The sequence below is a fragment of the Pleurodeles waltl genome, chromosome 12 (assembly GCF_031143425.1).
Source record: "Pleurodeles waltl isolate 20211129_DDA chromosome 12, aPleWal1.hap1.20221129, whole genome shotgun sequence".
In the NCBI taxonomy this organism is placed as follows: domain Eukaryota; kingdom Metazoa; phylum Chordata; class Amphibia; order Caudata; family Salamandridae; genus Pleurodeles; species Pleurodeles waltl.
Genome location: NC_090451.1, coordinates 215,895,712 through 215,912,770, shown reverse-complemented (window position 1 = coordinate 215,912,770; position 17,059 = coordinate 215,895,712). Strand labels below are relative to the sequence as shown.

Genomic DNA, 17,059 nt, shown 5'->3' with positions numbered 1-17,059 from the left:
AAAAAAAAAAAAAGCTAGGATGTTGAAGATGGAAGGTGCTTGAAAACTTTACTTCGCCTTCCATGGTCTACAATGGTGCAGGCAGTTAGAGAAGAGACAGGCCAGACAGGATGGACTCACTTAGCGCATGCAGAGATAATACAATTTTGGATATGAATAGGCTGTGAGGAGACTTCCAAAATGTCCCTGCTATGTAAAAAGGAGATATTACAAAATGAGTTAACCTTGGTCAGAGGACTTAGAGGGACAATCTTTGATTGCTGTAATAAATTAAAAATAAAAACAGCAGATGGCATGGACCAGATTGGGGTGAGCAAATCTGAGCTTAGGGGAGTAGTAAAACAGGGGTCATTAAAGGAGGACTTAAAAAATCTAAAGAATAAGAAATCTGATTCCAACCTGATGAAATCATGGATGAGAGATGAGACCGTCCCTTATCTGGAGAAACTTCCTAATGTACAGATGCGTCACAGTCTCCTGAAATTTAAATGTGGGATAAACCAAGTACTGATGTCTGAGATGCATGAAACTCTGCTAGCTAAATATAGAATTTATAGATGTGGCCTCAATGTGAAAGGAGACCTAATAAACTTCCTTGCTTACTCCTTGTGGTTTCTAAAGCTACTAAAGTCCTTATTAAAACCCATTTAATAAAATATGGTATTAAGGTTAGGTGGCAAGCGATTAAACTATTTACAGAAATTAGATACTTGGATGTAAAGTGTGCTATGGGGCGCTTTTTATCGTCGGTCGATGCCTATTTTTTATGGTTGAAATTTTATTTTATGGTATTATGAGGGCTACTTTTTACTTGAAGTGTAGTTTTAGGAACTGAAGATTTACATACGTTTGGATGAATTGTGTGTTAATGGTGTTTGTTTGGAAGCATTGTTTATTTTCATCCTCGATTTTACTGTGCTTTATGAAATTAGACCAAGGCCTAAATAAACGTGTTTTGCCTGACTAAGGTATGGAGGGAGAAAAAACAGTTAACAGGACTGTATGGTCACTAATAAAACTGTTGTACACTTAAAATTTAAGCCATTGTTGAGGGAGGACACTGTACAGTAAGGGAACAGTACAATCACAACATTATGCAGCAAAAGCCAACAGCTTTACAGAAGCAAAGCTTAACAGCCCTGTTCAGTGACAACAAAACCAAGGTACAGTGACCAGTAACATTTTACAATGACAGCGGCATGTTCCTAAATCACTGCAGAGTAACAGCACTGTACAGTTACAGCAAATATAGTAGAATACAGGTATGTTGCCCAGTTTGAAAAGGATGATACTGTCCTGGGTTATTTAGACCGAGCTTACTTAGCTAAGCTATTTCTTTTATAGGTTCAGTTAAACAGTCTACAAAAACGTTTTTTGGGGGGACGCAAGGATCTGCAGATCCTCCACGGCACTCAGTATGGCCCCTGCGTGAATCTGTGACAGATCCAGGGTACAACTAAAAAAAAGTAGACCCACCCACAGACCTAGTCACACACACAACCATACAGCCACTCACACACCTACTGATATACCCAGACACACATCCACATTCTCACACACCAACAGAATGACACACACCCATAGACCACTCACGTACCCAGCCAAGAGATCCACAAAATCACTCACAAACCCACTCACGGACCCCCCCCCCAGTCACCCACCCACAATCAGTGTGACATAATCGGTGATATCGTCAGTAATGTCACTGACCATACCATGAGTGATATAATATGTGAGGTTATAAGCAGTGCATTACGTAAGTTACAGTTCGCACAGGTAACGGGGGGGGAGGGGTGTGTGTGTGTGTGTGTGTTAAAAATAACCTTAAGCCTGAAAATACCCTTGCCACCAAAATACCCCTACCCACCCTAAAAATACCATTGTCACCTAAATACCATTGTCACCCAAACCCTAAAATCACCTTTACCACCCAAATACTCTTACCCACCCCTAAAATCAACTTTACCACCCAAATATAATTACCCACCTCTAAACCCTAAAAACACCCCATTACCCACCCCTAAATCTTAAAATCACCCTTACCACACTGTACACTTAGCCACCCCTTAACCTTTAAAAAGCTTCAACGCAGTCATTACCATATATATATATATATAAATATATATATATATATTTGCAATTACCTGATATATACTTGGTGAAGACGTCCGTGGTAAAGGCGGAGTGGTAATGACTGCGTTGTTTTACCACACCGATCATTAATAGGTGCTCAATATGGGCAAACAATGGGCAAGAAGATAGGCAAAAAAAAAAGTCAGAAATAGAGCTCACAATGTACTTCAAGACTCTAGGAGGTTGGCTGCAGACCTATGTCTTTAACACTGATTATCTGAATTTTGGTGATGTTAGTGAAGACAACTGACAGGTTTCATTGACGACAACAGCTGATAAGCTGCACTGTTAGACATCTAAAGCACAATCTGGCAAGACAGTTTTGTAGAAGGAAAATAGTCCTGGGATGTAATCGACCCAGTCCAGAAAGTCAATGCAAGAATGTCAAGGTAGAGAATAGAATCAAGAGGTTAGCTCTGCTTCCCAATGAACTATTTGAGTGTCAAATCAAAGGTGTAAAAGGGTTCCTATGACATTAATGCTAATTTATCTATGTCGCCAATACAAACTTATAACTAGCAAATGTGGGCATCAATAATTCTGGGACTCAAAATAATTCTTTCAGTCGTTCTTCCATTTCAGCTTTATAAATGAACATCCTTTGAGACACCCCTATTTACATTTCTGATATAGGATTTTTGTAGAGGTCTTCATTTTTTCTTGAAACCACTCCAGTGCACAAGACCACTAGGTGAACGTGAAGTTAGCAGACTGGGCCGGGCAGCGAACTGTCCTCAAAGTAACTACACTGAGTGAGTTAGAAGGTCAAAGGCTGTAGCAACTCTGAAATCCTCGGGTGTTAAAAGCGGGCTGGTTGCCAGCATTAAGTATTAATGCTGAAAATGGACAACAAACTACCTTCACCTTTTTTAAAGCAGCAAAGCCACACTTCTTCTACGTGGGCCATCTCTTTGTTCCCTAAATAATTCTGGCAGTGCTTGTTGCAAGATCAGTGTTGTTTACTTCCCTCAGCCTTCCAATAAGCCTTGTGCCTTCTCTGGCAGGTGAGAACTGAAGTGAGCCTAGATCTGTTGATGCCCTGAGGAGTTAGTGCACAAAAGGCTACATTTCAAGCTCACAAACAGGTAGGTTTAGTAGAGAACCTACTGATGTAGAAATGGCATCCATCTGAGGAATCTCCGAGTGCAACCCTTTATAGTGGGATTATTTTTTTGGGTAAGCTAATTTTATTGAATTTTGGATAATGAACAGTGAATACGAGTATCATCCGAATCAACATATACAGCGTTGACAGGTGACTCAGGAAGATGACAGTACATAAAGTGATCATTTTGCACCATAAAAAAACATCATAATGGTAGTCTGTGAAAGCCGCACCATTTCCCCAATATCGTGCTTAAAGGGACAACCATGTGCTTCGTAAATTGGTGTCTCTTGGAGAGCACACTAGTCTACTCCTCTGTGCCACAACTGAAATGAAGGGAGCAAGGGGTCCTCCCACAAATGAGCAACATCTCTTTTGGCGACCATGCTCGCTATCCCTATAAAGGTCCTCTCTGAGCTAGGATCCCCCAGCTACTCCAAAAGACCCAACAGCACCACCTTGGGGTCCAACGCAATAAGGCGACCCAGAACCACAGATAGTTCACCACCAACCTCATCCCAGAAGGGGGATAAACTAAGGAAACTCCATGCCACATGGTAAAAACGCACAGTGGGTTGGGAGCAGGTCGGGCATGCACATGAGACCATTTGTGATATACGAAAGGAGGACAGGTAAGTCGCACGCAAGCAGTTGATTTGGACCATAAGCAGGCGGGAAACAATCATCCATTCCCAAGGGGCTAGACAGGACTAGTCTTCATCATCCAGTTCGTACACCCAACCCTCCCATCTCTGTTTCAAGTGGAGACACCATCCAGAGCATTGATAATCAAGGAGCAATAGATCATGGAGATCACTCCTTTGCCCAAGCGGCCCATAAGGACTTTGGACTCTAGCGAACTAAAGTCAGGAAGCTGAGCTGTTGAGAATAGATAAGTTTGCAAAGCAAAACGGAACTGAAAGAAAATGTAGAACTGTGTATGCGATAGGGTGTATTGGTCCTGAAATTCCAGAAAGGACATCAATGTCCCACCCGCCACCCCCAGAAACATGTCTCCCAAATATGTGAACCCAATGGGGTCCCAATGGATGAAGTCCTCAAGGCTAGATACCGAAGCCAGGTGCCCCGCCAGAAGGGTGTGAGAGCTGTCAAACGACCTCAACGCCGCTCTCCAGGACAACACTGTAATGCAGGTGCAAAATGGGATGGTTAGGGTAATTTGACTGCCGTAAAGCAAATAGATGAGACCATCACAACCAATGAGCTGAAGTTCTAGGCAGTACACAGGATCATCCCACCCCCTGTGAACCATTAGTTGATGGGCATTGAATGAGCCACCAGATAATAAGCATAGACATCCAACTTACCCAGTCCACCATCGAAGGGAGACTTACGAGCTGAGTAGAATGCCACATGGTAGTGACCACCTTCCCATGTGATGGACATAATTTTGGAGGTCAAAGCGCGAAACCACCCGCGAGGGATTGGGTCAGGATAGTTGGACAGAATATTTAGGTAGCGAGGGAGGCACATCATTTTAAACAACGCAATGCAGCCCATGGGGTTCAGGGGCAGTCGGCCCCATTACATAGGTCACAATCCAAAGATGTTTCCAGGGGTTGAAAATTTAAGGGTCCAAGTCAGGTCGGGCAGAGGGGAGATGTGGATATCCAGGTAGAGAAGAAAGTTCTGTCTGAGAAAAATATCAGGACACCAGTACTGCCATGCAACGTCTCCGAATACTTCCACCAACAGGGATTTGTGCAGGTTAATTTAAAGGCTGGAGTAATCACCGTAAAGGCAGAGAATTCCCAGGCAACGAGGACCAGACAATGAGGGATCAGAAAGAGAGAGAATGTAATCAGCATAAACAGCTACAGCGTCTTCGAACCCGGCATCCCTCTTTCCAGCCCTAAATCTGAGCGCCACCGCAGATCAGATGGGTCAATGGCTCAATTGCTAAAGCAAACAAAAATGAGGAAAGGGGGCAGCCCTGTCTTGTATGCCGCCAGATGGAAAATAAGGGGGAGAGAATGCCATTGAAACTGACCTGTGCTGTAGGAGCATTACAGAGGAGCTGCACCATTTTGCAGAACAGTGGGCCGATACCTACCCGTAGGAGGACAGCCTCCAAGACGGACCAAGAGACCATATCAAATCCTTGTGGAAATCTACTAGCAGAACAGCTAAGTTATGATCCAGCATTGGGACTGAGAGAGGGCAAGTTGCACACAGCGGATACAATGACTAGTACTCCTGCCCAGCACATAAAGCCACACTGATCTGGGTGGATGAGATGAGGGGGGTGCATTGTAGCCTATTTACCAGGAGTTTGGCAAGGATCTTGGTATCAGCGTTGATAAGAGAGATCGGGCAGTAAGAGGAACATTGGTCTGCTGGAAGTCCTACCTTTAAGAGAACAACTATGTTAGCACAGTCCAGGTCGGAGGGAAATGACCCCTACCGTATCACTTCCATGTACAGGGCCAACAGGTATGGTACCAAAATGGACCAAAACTTCTTACAGTATTCAATGGGAACACCATCTAGGAAAGGGGTTGTCCTAGATCAGAGCCCTGAAACAGCTTTGCAGACTTCCTCAGCTGCCCGGGTCGAATCAGGTTCAAGGGCCACGGAGTTCGGGACAGCGGGTAGAGGAAAGTCATGGAGAAGAGGATGTTTAACCTCTGGCAGAGGGGGTGGGCACTTCTCATATGCTTTGCAATAAAAAGTTGCAAGGACGTGAGCGATTACATCTGGTTATCCAGAAGGAGGCCTTTAGCATCTGTAATGGATGATGCAATTCTACTGGAGACACTGCAAGTTGCCAGCCAATACAGCAATTTACCAGATTTATCACCTAGTTCGTAGACTTACTGAGTTGAGGCCCTCCAACACTGCCTTTGCCTCCTCAAGCGAGACCGCCTGCAACTGGGCCCAAGCTGTTGCCAGAAGGCATTATGGCTTGGACTGCTGACCCGATGCTCCAAGTCAGAGATCTGGACCTTGAGGTCTATCGCCGGCGCCTGTCAGAGCGAGTCCTATTTGCACACATAGCCCGGAGTTCACACCTCAAGGCAGGTTTACCTGCGGCCCACGTGTGGCTCCTGAGGGAACAGAGCCTGAGTTTGTATGGAAAAAAAACTTGCCCTTTTCCACAAAAGCAGAGCCGTCAAAGTCCATAAGTTGCCAGGTATTAAATCTCCAAATTGAGTGATAAGTTTGTTGAGGAACTCCCCACGCAGTAAGGAGAGGGGTATGATTGGATGTTTCCCGGGGGAGAATCTGAAAAGACTTCATCAATAGGAGGTCCACAGCTGGCATCTAAAGCTGATTAATGTGCACATCGGTGCCATGGGCAGCTGACTGATGCCATGAATGCCACGCATCACAAAGACCTGAGGAGTCCGCCCAGGCCCAAAGAATGATATCTGGGGTCCATGACTGCGTTAAAGTCCCTACCCACAAAAGTAGTGCCTGGGGGAAGAGGCCACAAAAAAAGAATGAAGGGCCTGTAAAGTGGGTTGCAATAGAGGAGGAAGAGGAACATAGTAAGATATGAAATTGTAGTTACGCGTGGCAATGCATCCCTCGATCCCAACGTAACTCCTGAGCGAGTCCTTGTGCACCTCGATGACCATCAGAAGAAGGGACCTATGGATGAGAACAGTGACCCCCTTCTATCCCCTGGCAAAGCCAGAGTGGAAAACCCTGTCATACCCAAAGCGGCCCAAAAAGGAACATTGAGAGCCGAGAAGATGTGTCTATTGGAGCAGGACATCAGCTGGGTTATAGTGTTTGGCATACCGCATGAACTGCGGATCTCTTTATACAGTTGAGAAGACCTTTAATATTTCATGAGATAATAGCAATCATGGGGAGTGGGAGTTTAAAAGTATCTCCACTGACAGAGGTCCGCTGTAAGGGGACAGACTGTACATATGAGCCCAGCGTTGTATTAATAATACAAGAATGTTTTGGTGGAGCACTCGTGAGATAAGAACCTGAAAAGCAAAAACAAACCTAAAACAATAGAAGAAATCCCAGCACACCAACTTAACCTCCCCGCTCAGTTCTTCCCACCCCATACTTATACCCTTGAAGCACCTGTCGCCCTTGAAAAAAATATCTAGCAAAAAAAATAACAAGGAAACAAGGAAAACATGGGGAGCAACGATGGCAAGTATTGTCACCAGTAACTCGAACCTTGTGCCTGACAGTGATGGTACAAATAGCCAAAACAAATGTCAATTAAGCAGATATGTATTGATCCACTGGAGTGTCATAATTCTGTAGAAGTAGTACCCTTCACCCGCTGCATCAAACCACAACCCCACTCCACCTCGCCCTGAAGTGCTCCCTCAGCCTCAGAGCCAGTCAATACGATACAGCTGCAGGAGTGTTCTGCTTGTACTTGGACTGAGAGTAAACACGAATTAAAGGAATTCCAACAATGCAGAGCTCGTAGTCTGAGCAATACATTTATTAAAGCACTTTTTAAGGTTCAAATAGGGGAAGCATGCAGGTCAAATGCAGCAACACGAATACACTTCTGAAAATAATCACAACAGTAGAATAATAATGACCACAGAAACAAAAAATGAAAATACACTACTCCAATCACGGATAATATTTCGGTAGATATAGTGATTATATATTCGTTCACAACGCAAAGCTAAAAATAAGATTAAAAAATGTATCACCATGGGGCAAGGTAGGGACATCATCTCTTCAACTTCAAGTCGGGAACCAAGACGACTGCCGAAAGAGAGAACTACCCTCAAGGGGAATGAACAGGGCAAAGGGGTCCCCCTCATGGAATTAGCTAGATCTAACCCCAGTCATCAATTCTCCCTCTTAAATACCTTAAACAAGCTAGAGAGGGGACTTCTAGAAACTCCACCCTCCCATATTGTGAGTTGTTGCTCAAACGCTGGCTGTACCAGTCCATGTTGAAAAAGCAAGTTAGAGGTTTTGCCACATCCCAAGGTGCACTCCCAAGACCAAACTGTTGCCTGCAGTACCATAAACATTCTTCTGGTAAATCTTTATCTTTACCTTACTCCTTCATGTTAAGTCCCTGTCTTGTTGAGAAAGAGAACGAAAATATGTTTCATGAGCTGAATATCTGACGGTGTATGAAGCTAAGTTAAACACAAAATGCAGTCAGTGGTCAAGATGGACCTGGTGGTTAAATATGAATAGCATTACAAGGAGTCTTCGACTATAATGGGATTTAGGGTGACAGATGGAAAGTAGTTTATTTTCTGCTCACTGGCCTCACTAGGGTGAATGACACTGAAGGAGGAGGTGAACTGTAACAGTGCCTATATACATATGGTAGTCGTAGGAAAGGCCCCCAGTATAGATGCCACATAAGTCCCTGTCCTGTTGTTGGGTGTGTCTGCCTCACTCCAGGGCTCAGAACTGTTACAGGCCAATGAAATAGAATTACGACCCGGGCAGGGATGCACCGTCTACCCTAGGCAATATTCATGGAGGATTAGTACACAACAAATGCCTTCAGGATAGAACACTCAATGCGCTGTAACAGAGAGGAAATCCTGGTTATATATACACTTTTCTCCACTAGGATAACTGTCATTAGTAATAAAAAATGAGACCAGATGACAGCTTTGTTATGAGTAGCCGAAATCTTACCTCAACACCTTCCACTGGTTAGTTTTCAGAGGGTTAGGGCTACAAAGAAGTGGATTTCTTTTAACGCACAACATATATCAAACCGGCTTTTAAATTGCTAAAGAATAATCAAACACTTAAAAAGAACTGGGAAGAGAACTAATTAGCAGGATTAAAAGGTTTTCAAGGCATTTGTGAATGTGAAAAACAGTTAAGATTGTCCCCGTTGGAGTGGCAATCGATTCCACAGTTTAGGAACTAGAAACCTAAATGAGTGACCCTACATTTGACATATTTGTCTGTATGAAAGTAAAGTAGTAACTGCTTCAGAGTGAAGGGTCCTATTAGGAACTTATGCACAAAACAGATGTGTTATACAGGACTCATCAGAATGATGATAGGAATGCAGTGTATGTCTTTGTGCATGTGCTCAGAGTTGGACACAGTAACCCTATCAATGAACAAGCTGAACGTGGCCCAAGTGACAAATTAACTAATTGAAAACTGGAGACAGCCAAACAAACGAGCTGATCGGTTCTCTTACAGGACATCCTCAGACACACTTATGTTTGCAGTAGGACGCCACAACTCCAAATATATCTAAAGCCAATTCATCAGCTGACAGTTGAAAAAAAAATAGCTTTCCCATACCTTGCAGAGCTGAGGTCCCCACTGACATTCTGCAGTGTGGAACAACAACAAGTAAAATCTGAAACAGCACTGCACACAGAAGAGCTTGTGGGATGGAGATAGAATTCAGGTGGTGGCGGTCTCTCAGCAAGAACCCTACTTTGTTTGCAGCCATTCATAGCCATCAATCTCTCAGCCAATCGTGGCCGGCAAACAGATGTAAAATATTAGTGTAGGCTTCTGAAATGCAGTTAAATTGTATGTCATCATCATAGAAGTGATACAACAGATCAAACCACCTAAGGATGGTCAGGAGCGGCTTCATAAAGGGCAACAGAAAGGAACCATCAGGGCTATACAATCAACCTCCCGGAGAGAGCACACATCAATCATTTTTCACCCTGTACCAGAGTTGTGCATTGATACTTATTTTAGCTGATACATTGGCATCTCTTCATATGAAACAGCTATATGAGGTATAGAAGAACTACATTAATTAAAAAATGTATAAACTAATTAAAATTTGCTGTAGTGTAATATTCATATTACAGATACCATGTAAGAACTATACCTATTGTAGGTGCTCAACTCAGTGACAATTTATCAGTGATGAAAAAGTCTTTGAATATTGTTAGAAGAATCAAAACAAAAATGGCCGAAAGACTGGAGAGTTGGAGGATCTACACAAGGGCATGAATAAACCCTCAAAGAAAGAGATATTTCCTGAAGACCAACATTATTGTGAGGTGCATGTTCTCTATTGTACCTTCCCCCTCCCCGCAACTCCGTGCACTCTGTAAGACACTACACAGCTGAAGGTAAGATCCCAAACCAGACAAGATTCAGAATCTTGAGACCCTGCATTAATATCAAGTCACATGAAGGAGATAAATAAGTGTAGTGAATGAACGGTTACTCTGTGCATCTAAATGTCTATATTACTGAAATGACAACAGAGAACAGAAAACACACAAATTGTTAAGCTTTTAGTTTTCCCTGAAGGAAAATGTTACTTACCCAGTAAGCATCTGTTTGTGGCATGTACTGCTGTAGATTCACATGCTCTGCATACTCTCGCCATCGAGTGTTGGCTCCGGAGTGGTACAAGTTGTTTTTCTTCAAAGAAGCATTTCGAGTCACAGGATTGAGTTGCTCCTCCTGTGCTTAATTTAAGCTGGTGGTTTCCGGTGCGGGCGCCAGCACTTTTTTTTCCCTTCACTACTTTACTGTGAGCAAAAGGCACATATGGTAAAGACAGAAGAAGAGAAAGATGGAAAAGTGTCACGAAGGGAGAAAGCAGAAAGCTGTAAGAGTGAGCTGAAGGGGCAGGGAGTAGCTGTTAATGGACTAAAGAGGCCTGATATGGGTTTTCTGTGCTCACAAACTTAATTTCAGCAGCACCCTGATCCAGAGGAGAGTTTTGGGCACCGCCACCTTTTTATTGGCAAATTAGGCACTGGACACCTCCTCTCAGTGATAGTGCGCATGGGCACTGACTTCTTTGTTAGATTGTTTTCCCACAGGCAGGTGGGAAAAGAAGTGTAGGAGGAGAATAGAGAAAGAGGTCTCCATGCAAATGGAATGGCCACAGGCATCCGGGGGAGGAGAGAGGGCATATATGAATCTAGAGCACTACATGCCATGAACAGATGCTTACTGGGTAAATGACATTTTCCATTCGGTGGCATGTGTGGCTGTAGATACACACGCTCTGCACCAACTGTAAAGCAGTCCCTCCATAAAATGCGGTGGAAGTTGCAGTTGACTGGAAAAGTGTTTGTATCACAACTGGACCTACGTTGGCTTGCTAGTACATCCACACAGTAATGTTTTGTGAATGTGTATGGTGTAGACCATGTAACTGCCCTACAAATGTCAGCTATAGAGATATTTCCAAGAAAAGCCATAGTAACACCTTATTTCCTAGATTTTTTCCTAGAAGAATGTGGGCTAGGAGTTACAGGTAAAAGTCTCTGTGCTTTAGCATAACTAGTCTCTATACACTTAACTATACATCTAGCTATGCTGCTTTTGGATATTGCACTGTCTTAGTGAGGTAGTGAAAAGGCTACAAAGTGCGGTTTGGTTTTTCTAAACTCTTTAGTTCTGTCAATGTAAAGCATGAGTGTTCTTTCAACATCTAAAGTGTGGAGATGCTGAAAGAAGACTGGTAGCTCAATGGATTGGTTTATATGGAATTGTGAAACCACTTTAGGAGGGAACTTCAGGTTTGTGCGAAGGACCACCTTCTATCTATGCATCTGGAAGAATGGTTCATCCAAGGTTAGTGCCTGGAGCACACTGACACACTGGAACGATGTGATAGCAACTAAGAAAGCTACCTTCATAAATGGTATTAAAAGACATGAATAAAGTGGCTCAAAAGGAGGGCCCATAAGCCTGGTAAGCACAATATTGAGGTTCCAGGATAGTGCAGGAGGCGCCCTGGGTGGAATGACCCTTTCAAGGCCTTCCATGAAAGCTTTAATTACTGGGATTCCGAACAAAGAACTGTGCTGTCTGTTCTGTATGTATGCAGCTATAGCTGCGAAATGTAGGTGAATGGAAGGGTAAGATAAATTTGCTTTTTGTCAATGGAGCAGATAACAAATGATGTCTTGAACAATAGCTTTGATGGGGTCAGTATGTTTGGTTTGGCAGTATCAAACAAAATTTTTCCATTTTGAAGCATAACATGCTCTAGTTGTGGGTCTACGAGATTCCCTGAGAATGTCCATACATTCCGCAGGCAATCCTAAGTAACCAAACTCTATGACTTCAGGAACCATATCCCAAAGTTGAGTGACCTGGGGTCTGGATGTCGGATCTGTTCTTGATTTTGAGTGAGAAGGTTCGGCCTGTTGGAAGCTTCTTGATGGGGAAGCACTGATAGGTCCAGAGGTGTAGTGAACCATGGCTGAAGCACCCAAGTGATAGCTACAAGGATCATGGGGCCACATGTACTGCTGAATGCTTGGGGAAGACTTTGGGAGCGGATTGTGACCCTGAAAGGCAGTACTTTGAACTGGTAATGTATGGCTGCAAATATTAACCTTAGTTATTTTCTGTGTGCAGGGAGGATGGGAATATGAAATTTTGTGTCCTTTAGAACTAGAGCTGACATAAAGTAGGCTTTTTGAAGAAGTGGAATAGCATCTTGAAGAGTAACCATGTGAAAATGTTCTAACAGGATGTATTGGTTTAGTGGTCTGAAGTCGAGAATAGGCCTGAGAGGTGTCCTTTTTGGGTTTTGGGATTGAGGAAGTATATAGAAGTATGCCCCTGAACCCTGGTGTTGTAAGGGAACAGGCTTGATGGCCCCTTTGAGAAGAAGGGATTGAACCTCTTCTTTGAGAAGTGTGAGGTGCTTGAAGGATAGCCTGCAAGTGTGAGGGGGAATGTTTTGGAGGAGTGGTAATGAGCTCCAGACAATAACCATGTTGGCTAATGGAAGGGACTTATTGGTCTGTGGTGATGTTGACCCATATTGAATGAAGGTGTTGGAGCCCCGACTGGTGTTAACCAAGCGGGTGGAAGACTGAGGTAGTCACTGCTTTGCAGTGGAGGAAGAGCCTCGGGAGGCGGTGCTCTAACCTTGGCCCTTATTGCTGTTGCCTCTTAAGGAACCACTATAGAAACCTCTAAAAAAGGAGGATTGAGGCTGTTTGGATTGAGAAGTGGACGCATGAGAGGATGTGGATATATAGGAGCCTCTGAAACTGATAACAAAAAGTGCCCATCTGTGTGGGAGATTGGAGGGCACCCATGGTCTTTGCCATATCTGTGTCCTTCTTTAGCTTCTCAAGGGTAGCATCCACTTGATGGCCAAAATGACGCCCCTTGTCAAAGGGCATGTTAAAAACCGCTTGCTGAACTTCTGGTATGAAACAAGAGCAGCTGAGCCAAGCATGCCTTATAAGGAGAACACTTGTGTTAATGCCATGTGAAGCAGATGGAATTATTAAAAATTATTTGTTGCCTTCTCTTCTGGTGCTCAGGAGCTCCTCCATTTCGTTCCAGTGAGCCCGGTCGTAATGGCTGTCTGCTTGCACAGAAACTCTTTTGCTGGCCTGGCTGCTAGGATGTTTTTTGCTGTGGTAGTGACAATGGAGTCAGTAGAGACCTAATATATATATTGGGTCAGAGGGCGCTGGCTTATATTTTTTGTCGACACTAGTGGTGATAACCCTAGAGCGGAAGGGCTCCTTAAAGATTTCATCAGCATGACCAAGCATGCCAGGGAGCTTTGGGAGAAATTGAATATCCCTATGCATGCGTGTGAGTGTGTCAAACAAGAAGTCCTATTCGATTAGGTCCCTCTGTAGCTCTACATTGTGAAATGTATCTGCTGTTGCCACTACTAGTTGGTAGGAAGTAGTGTCCTTTGGCGGTGAGGGGCATGCAGGGTGCAGGTCGGGATCACTGGAAAGGGTGGGGTCAGGATCTTAAGTGTCCCAGGGATCCTGGTCATGTTGTGGCGCACCCAAATCTTCCCCAGAAAAGTAAAGGAGATTGTTGAGGGGTGTAATCACCAGGTGTACGTGAGACAGGAGAACGAAGAGGGAAGGTAAGTGGAAGTGAAGAATGGGTTGGAGGTGGAGGTGAAGCTGGAGAAGGAGAAGGAGAAGGAGGAGGTAGAGGTGGAGGAGGAGGAGAAGGCCTGCAAATGGGATGGTGGTCTTGTCCTTAGTTTTTCTCTTTTGAGGTGGAGGAGTGTCCAAGGCTTCCTGAAAGGACAGCTTTCTCTTTGCAAAACAGGAGGAGAAGCAGGCATGCGTCCAGTACCCTCATGAACATGGAAGCAGCACTGGCGAGCATCCAGAGTCTTCAGTATAGGCTCCACTGGAGAAGGATTAGGAGAAGACTGACTAGAGTCTGTGTTCCTATGTTTTCGGTTCTGTGGGTTTTGGTACCGGAGGTTTGGGTTTGTGCGATTTTATCCGCACCGACGTGGAGGCTGTGGAAGGTTGGCTCGGAGCCAAGCTTTGGACCGAAAAAGAGATTATATCTTTGTCCAAAGTGCCAGAGGTCGAAGCCGAAGATGATGCTTGGTCTTGGCTGTTTTCAGAGCCGGGCCAGAAGGCAGGACAGGCGAAACAGATTTTCAGTTTCGACGGCAGCCTGGTGGCAGTGGCAGACCTGCAACCTCTAAAAGAAGTCTCTTCATAGTCTTGGGGTGGGTAGGAGGGTCCACAGTACTCACGGGTTGTGCTGATGTTATGCTGTGGCTTTCAATGTCAGACTGCACGTCAGAGTCAGAAGAGTCCTGGATGGAGAGGGCCCCTTTTTCTTGTGCAGGTTCCTCCTGAGCGTGTTCCTACCCAAAGATTTCCGGGGTTTCGTCCAGACTCATGTGCACGATTTCCAGTCAACGCCCCCTTCGGTCTCAAAGTGGTTTCTTTGACTGGAAAGGTTTGCAGGTGTCACAGGTAGCTTCCTGGTGATAGGGAAGAGGTACAGATTACACACCAGATGTTGATCAGTCTGGGGAAATTTAGCGTGTCACAGAGGACAGAAGCAAAATGCAGTTAGTTCAATCAGGTTGGCATACAGTTCGGCAAGGTAGGCCAGAGATGGGCAAGGACACCCCAAAGAGTGCGTGGTCGGTGCCTGGACCGACAAATCGAGGTGAGAGCTTAGATGGAAAGCCGAATGAGCAGAAACAATACCATCGAAGAAGGTGAGAAGCAAGAAAGATTTGGAACCAGAGTGAGTCAAAAGAGGGAGCAAAGACACACTCCTGAATCTCATGGTGGAGAGAAAACAATCTAACAAAGGAGTCGATGTCCATGCACACTATCACTGAGAGGAGGAGTGACTTGATCCTGTGACTGGAAACGCTTCTTTAAAGAAAACCAACTAGCACCCCTCTGGGACCAACACTAGAGGGCAGTAGAAGGCAGAGCATGTGTATCTACAGCCACACATGCCATTGAACATACTGTTTACCAAGGTTTCTCTAATAACTTTCCTTGGCAAGCAGCGTTTTGGAAGTCTGATCTCAAAGCAGTAGATAACTGACATAACTCATCTAGAACAAGTGTGCTTTACACAGTGCCACAAAACTGCCCAACGGATGTCAGAAATGTAATGTGGACAGTTGAGAACCAAACTGGGAAAGAGTAGTGTTGTGCTTTTGTTTTTGTTTTTTTAAATACATCAGTGTCCAACATTTCTGCAACGACATACAAACAGCGATTCATAAAATACAAGGTGTTCACCCATGCTTCTGTGGCATACCTATAAAATCTCGTGCCATCTCCTGGTCTTCTTGGATGCGGCACACATCACTCAGTTGTAGAAGAGAGTCAGTGTGATAGGGATTCATCTGCAGCAGCAGCTGTAGAAAGGATTGACAAATGATGTATCTGGCAAGGCATACATGGAGAGTTTACATATACAAATATCATCTCAAGGATGAGGTGCAATGGTAAGTGGGTGGTTCTGGAAAAAACTAGCAAACAAATAAAGGCACACAATATTACAGAGCATGGACACTAAACCCTCATAAGCCACATTCTAATGGGAGGAAAAGAGAAATCCTCCAGTCAACAAACACCTGAGCTGAAACTCATTGTATTGTGCAACTGAACTGAGCTGATTAAGTGCAGTGCAAAGTACCCATTGACACTGCAATGTATCAGCCCCTTTGTAAGCAACTGTCATAAGAGCAGACACCCCTTAATTGCTTTACAACCACGTAATAAATGTGCAATTAAATACTGACTCCAAGAAAACACAAATGCTGAAATGTCCTATTGAAATTCAGACACAGAAACTGACCCATCTTCCACAAGGGGTAGCGAGCATTAGCTGAGGCAGTTCTGGTGAGAGGAAGATCAAGATTATTAAGAGCACTTACATGAGTACCACCTCTCCCCATATAGCACTTTCTGGGAGATGTGGAACCCTATGGAACAACAGAACATGACAGCATTGAAGAGAATGAAAGAATACTCAAATAAAATCATCAACTCCTCTTTACCTATAAAGGCTGCAGTGTGTAGGACACTGAGGATTGGATGGACATGAAACAGGGGGTATTGTAATTCTAGTCAAAGGTTTTCTTAAGGGTGAGAACAAAAGAAATAAGGACAATAAGTTGAGGATAGATTATGTTTAAATAACCTAAAGCAGAGGCTTAATTGCTCCTGTGTGCTCACAATAGAAGAACAAATCCAACATAAACCACCTTGGTTGTGATTCTGCCACCATTTGCCTTCCAAGGCCCTCTGACACCATCTGCTTTGTTGCCTACACTCTCCAAAAGCTCTGCCAGATGGCAGCGGAGTGGCCTGTGGACAGTGACGGACAGGCTGGAGCCTGTGAAAGACAGCATGGCTAAAATAGCGACCACACTGAGAATCTTGCCACAGATTGTGGCCTGACATGGCTGCAATAGAAACAAGCATTTGCAATGCACTAGGGTCTCGCATTTGTCCGAGTTACAGCTATTACCAGTTGTAAACTCCCAACCAGATTTTTCTTGCCAGATTGAAAGAAAAAAGCAGCGCAATCGCGCTGCTACAGTTCACTCATAATGAAGCCTATCAGCAAAAATGCAATTATCTACATAACCAGCAAAAGTGC

General features: G+C 44.2%; 1 protein-coding gene across 1 annotated transcript in view; it reads right to left on the bottom strand.

The window, feature by feature from the left end:
- TCF25 (transcription factor 25) overlaps positions 1-17,059 on the bottom strand; it is a 444,525-nt gene that overhangs the window by 274,028 nt on the left and 153,438 nt on the right. The window contains exon 8 of the mRNA XM_069216958.1: positions 15,710-15,809. Within this exon, the coding sequence (XP_069073059.1) occupies positions 15,710-15,809 (100 nt within the window). The remainder of the gene's footprint in view (positions 1-15,709; positions 15,810-17,059) is intronic.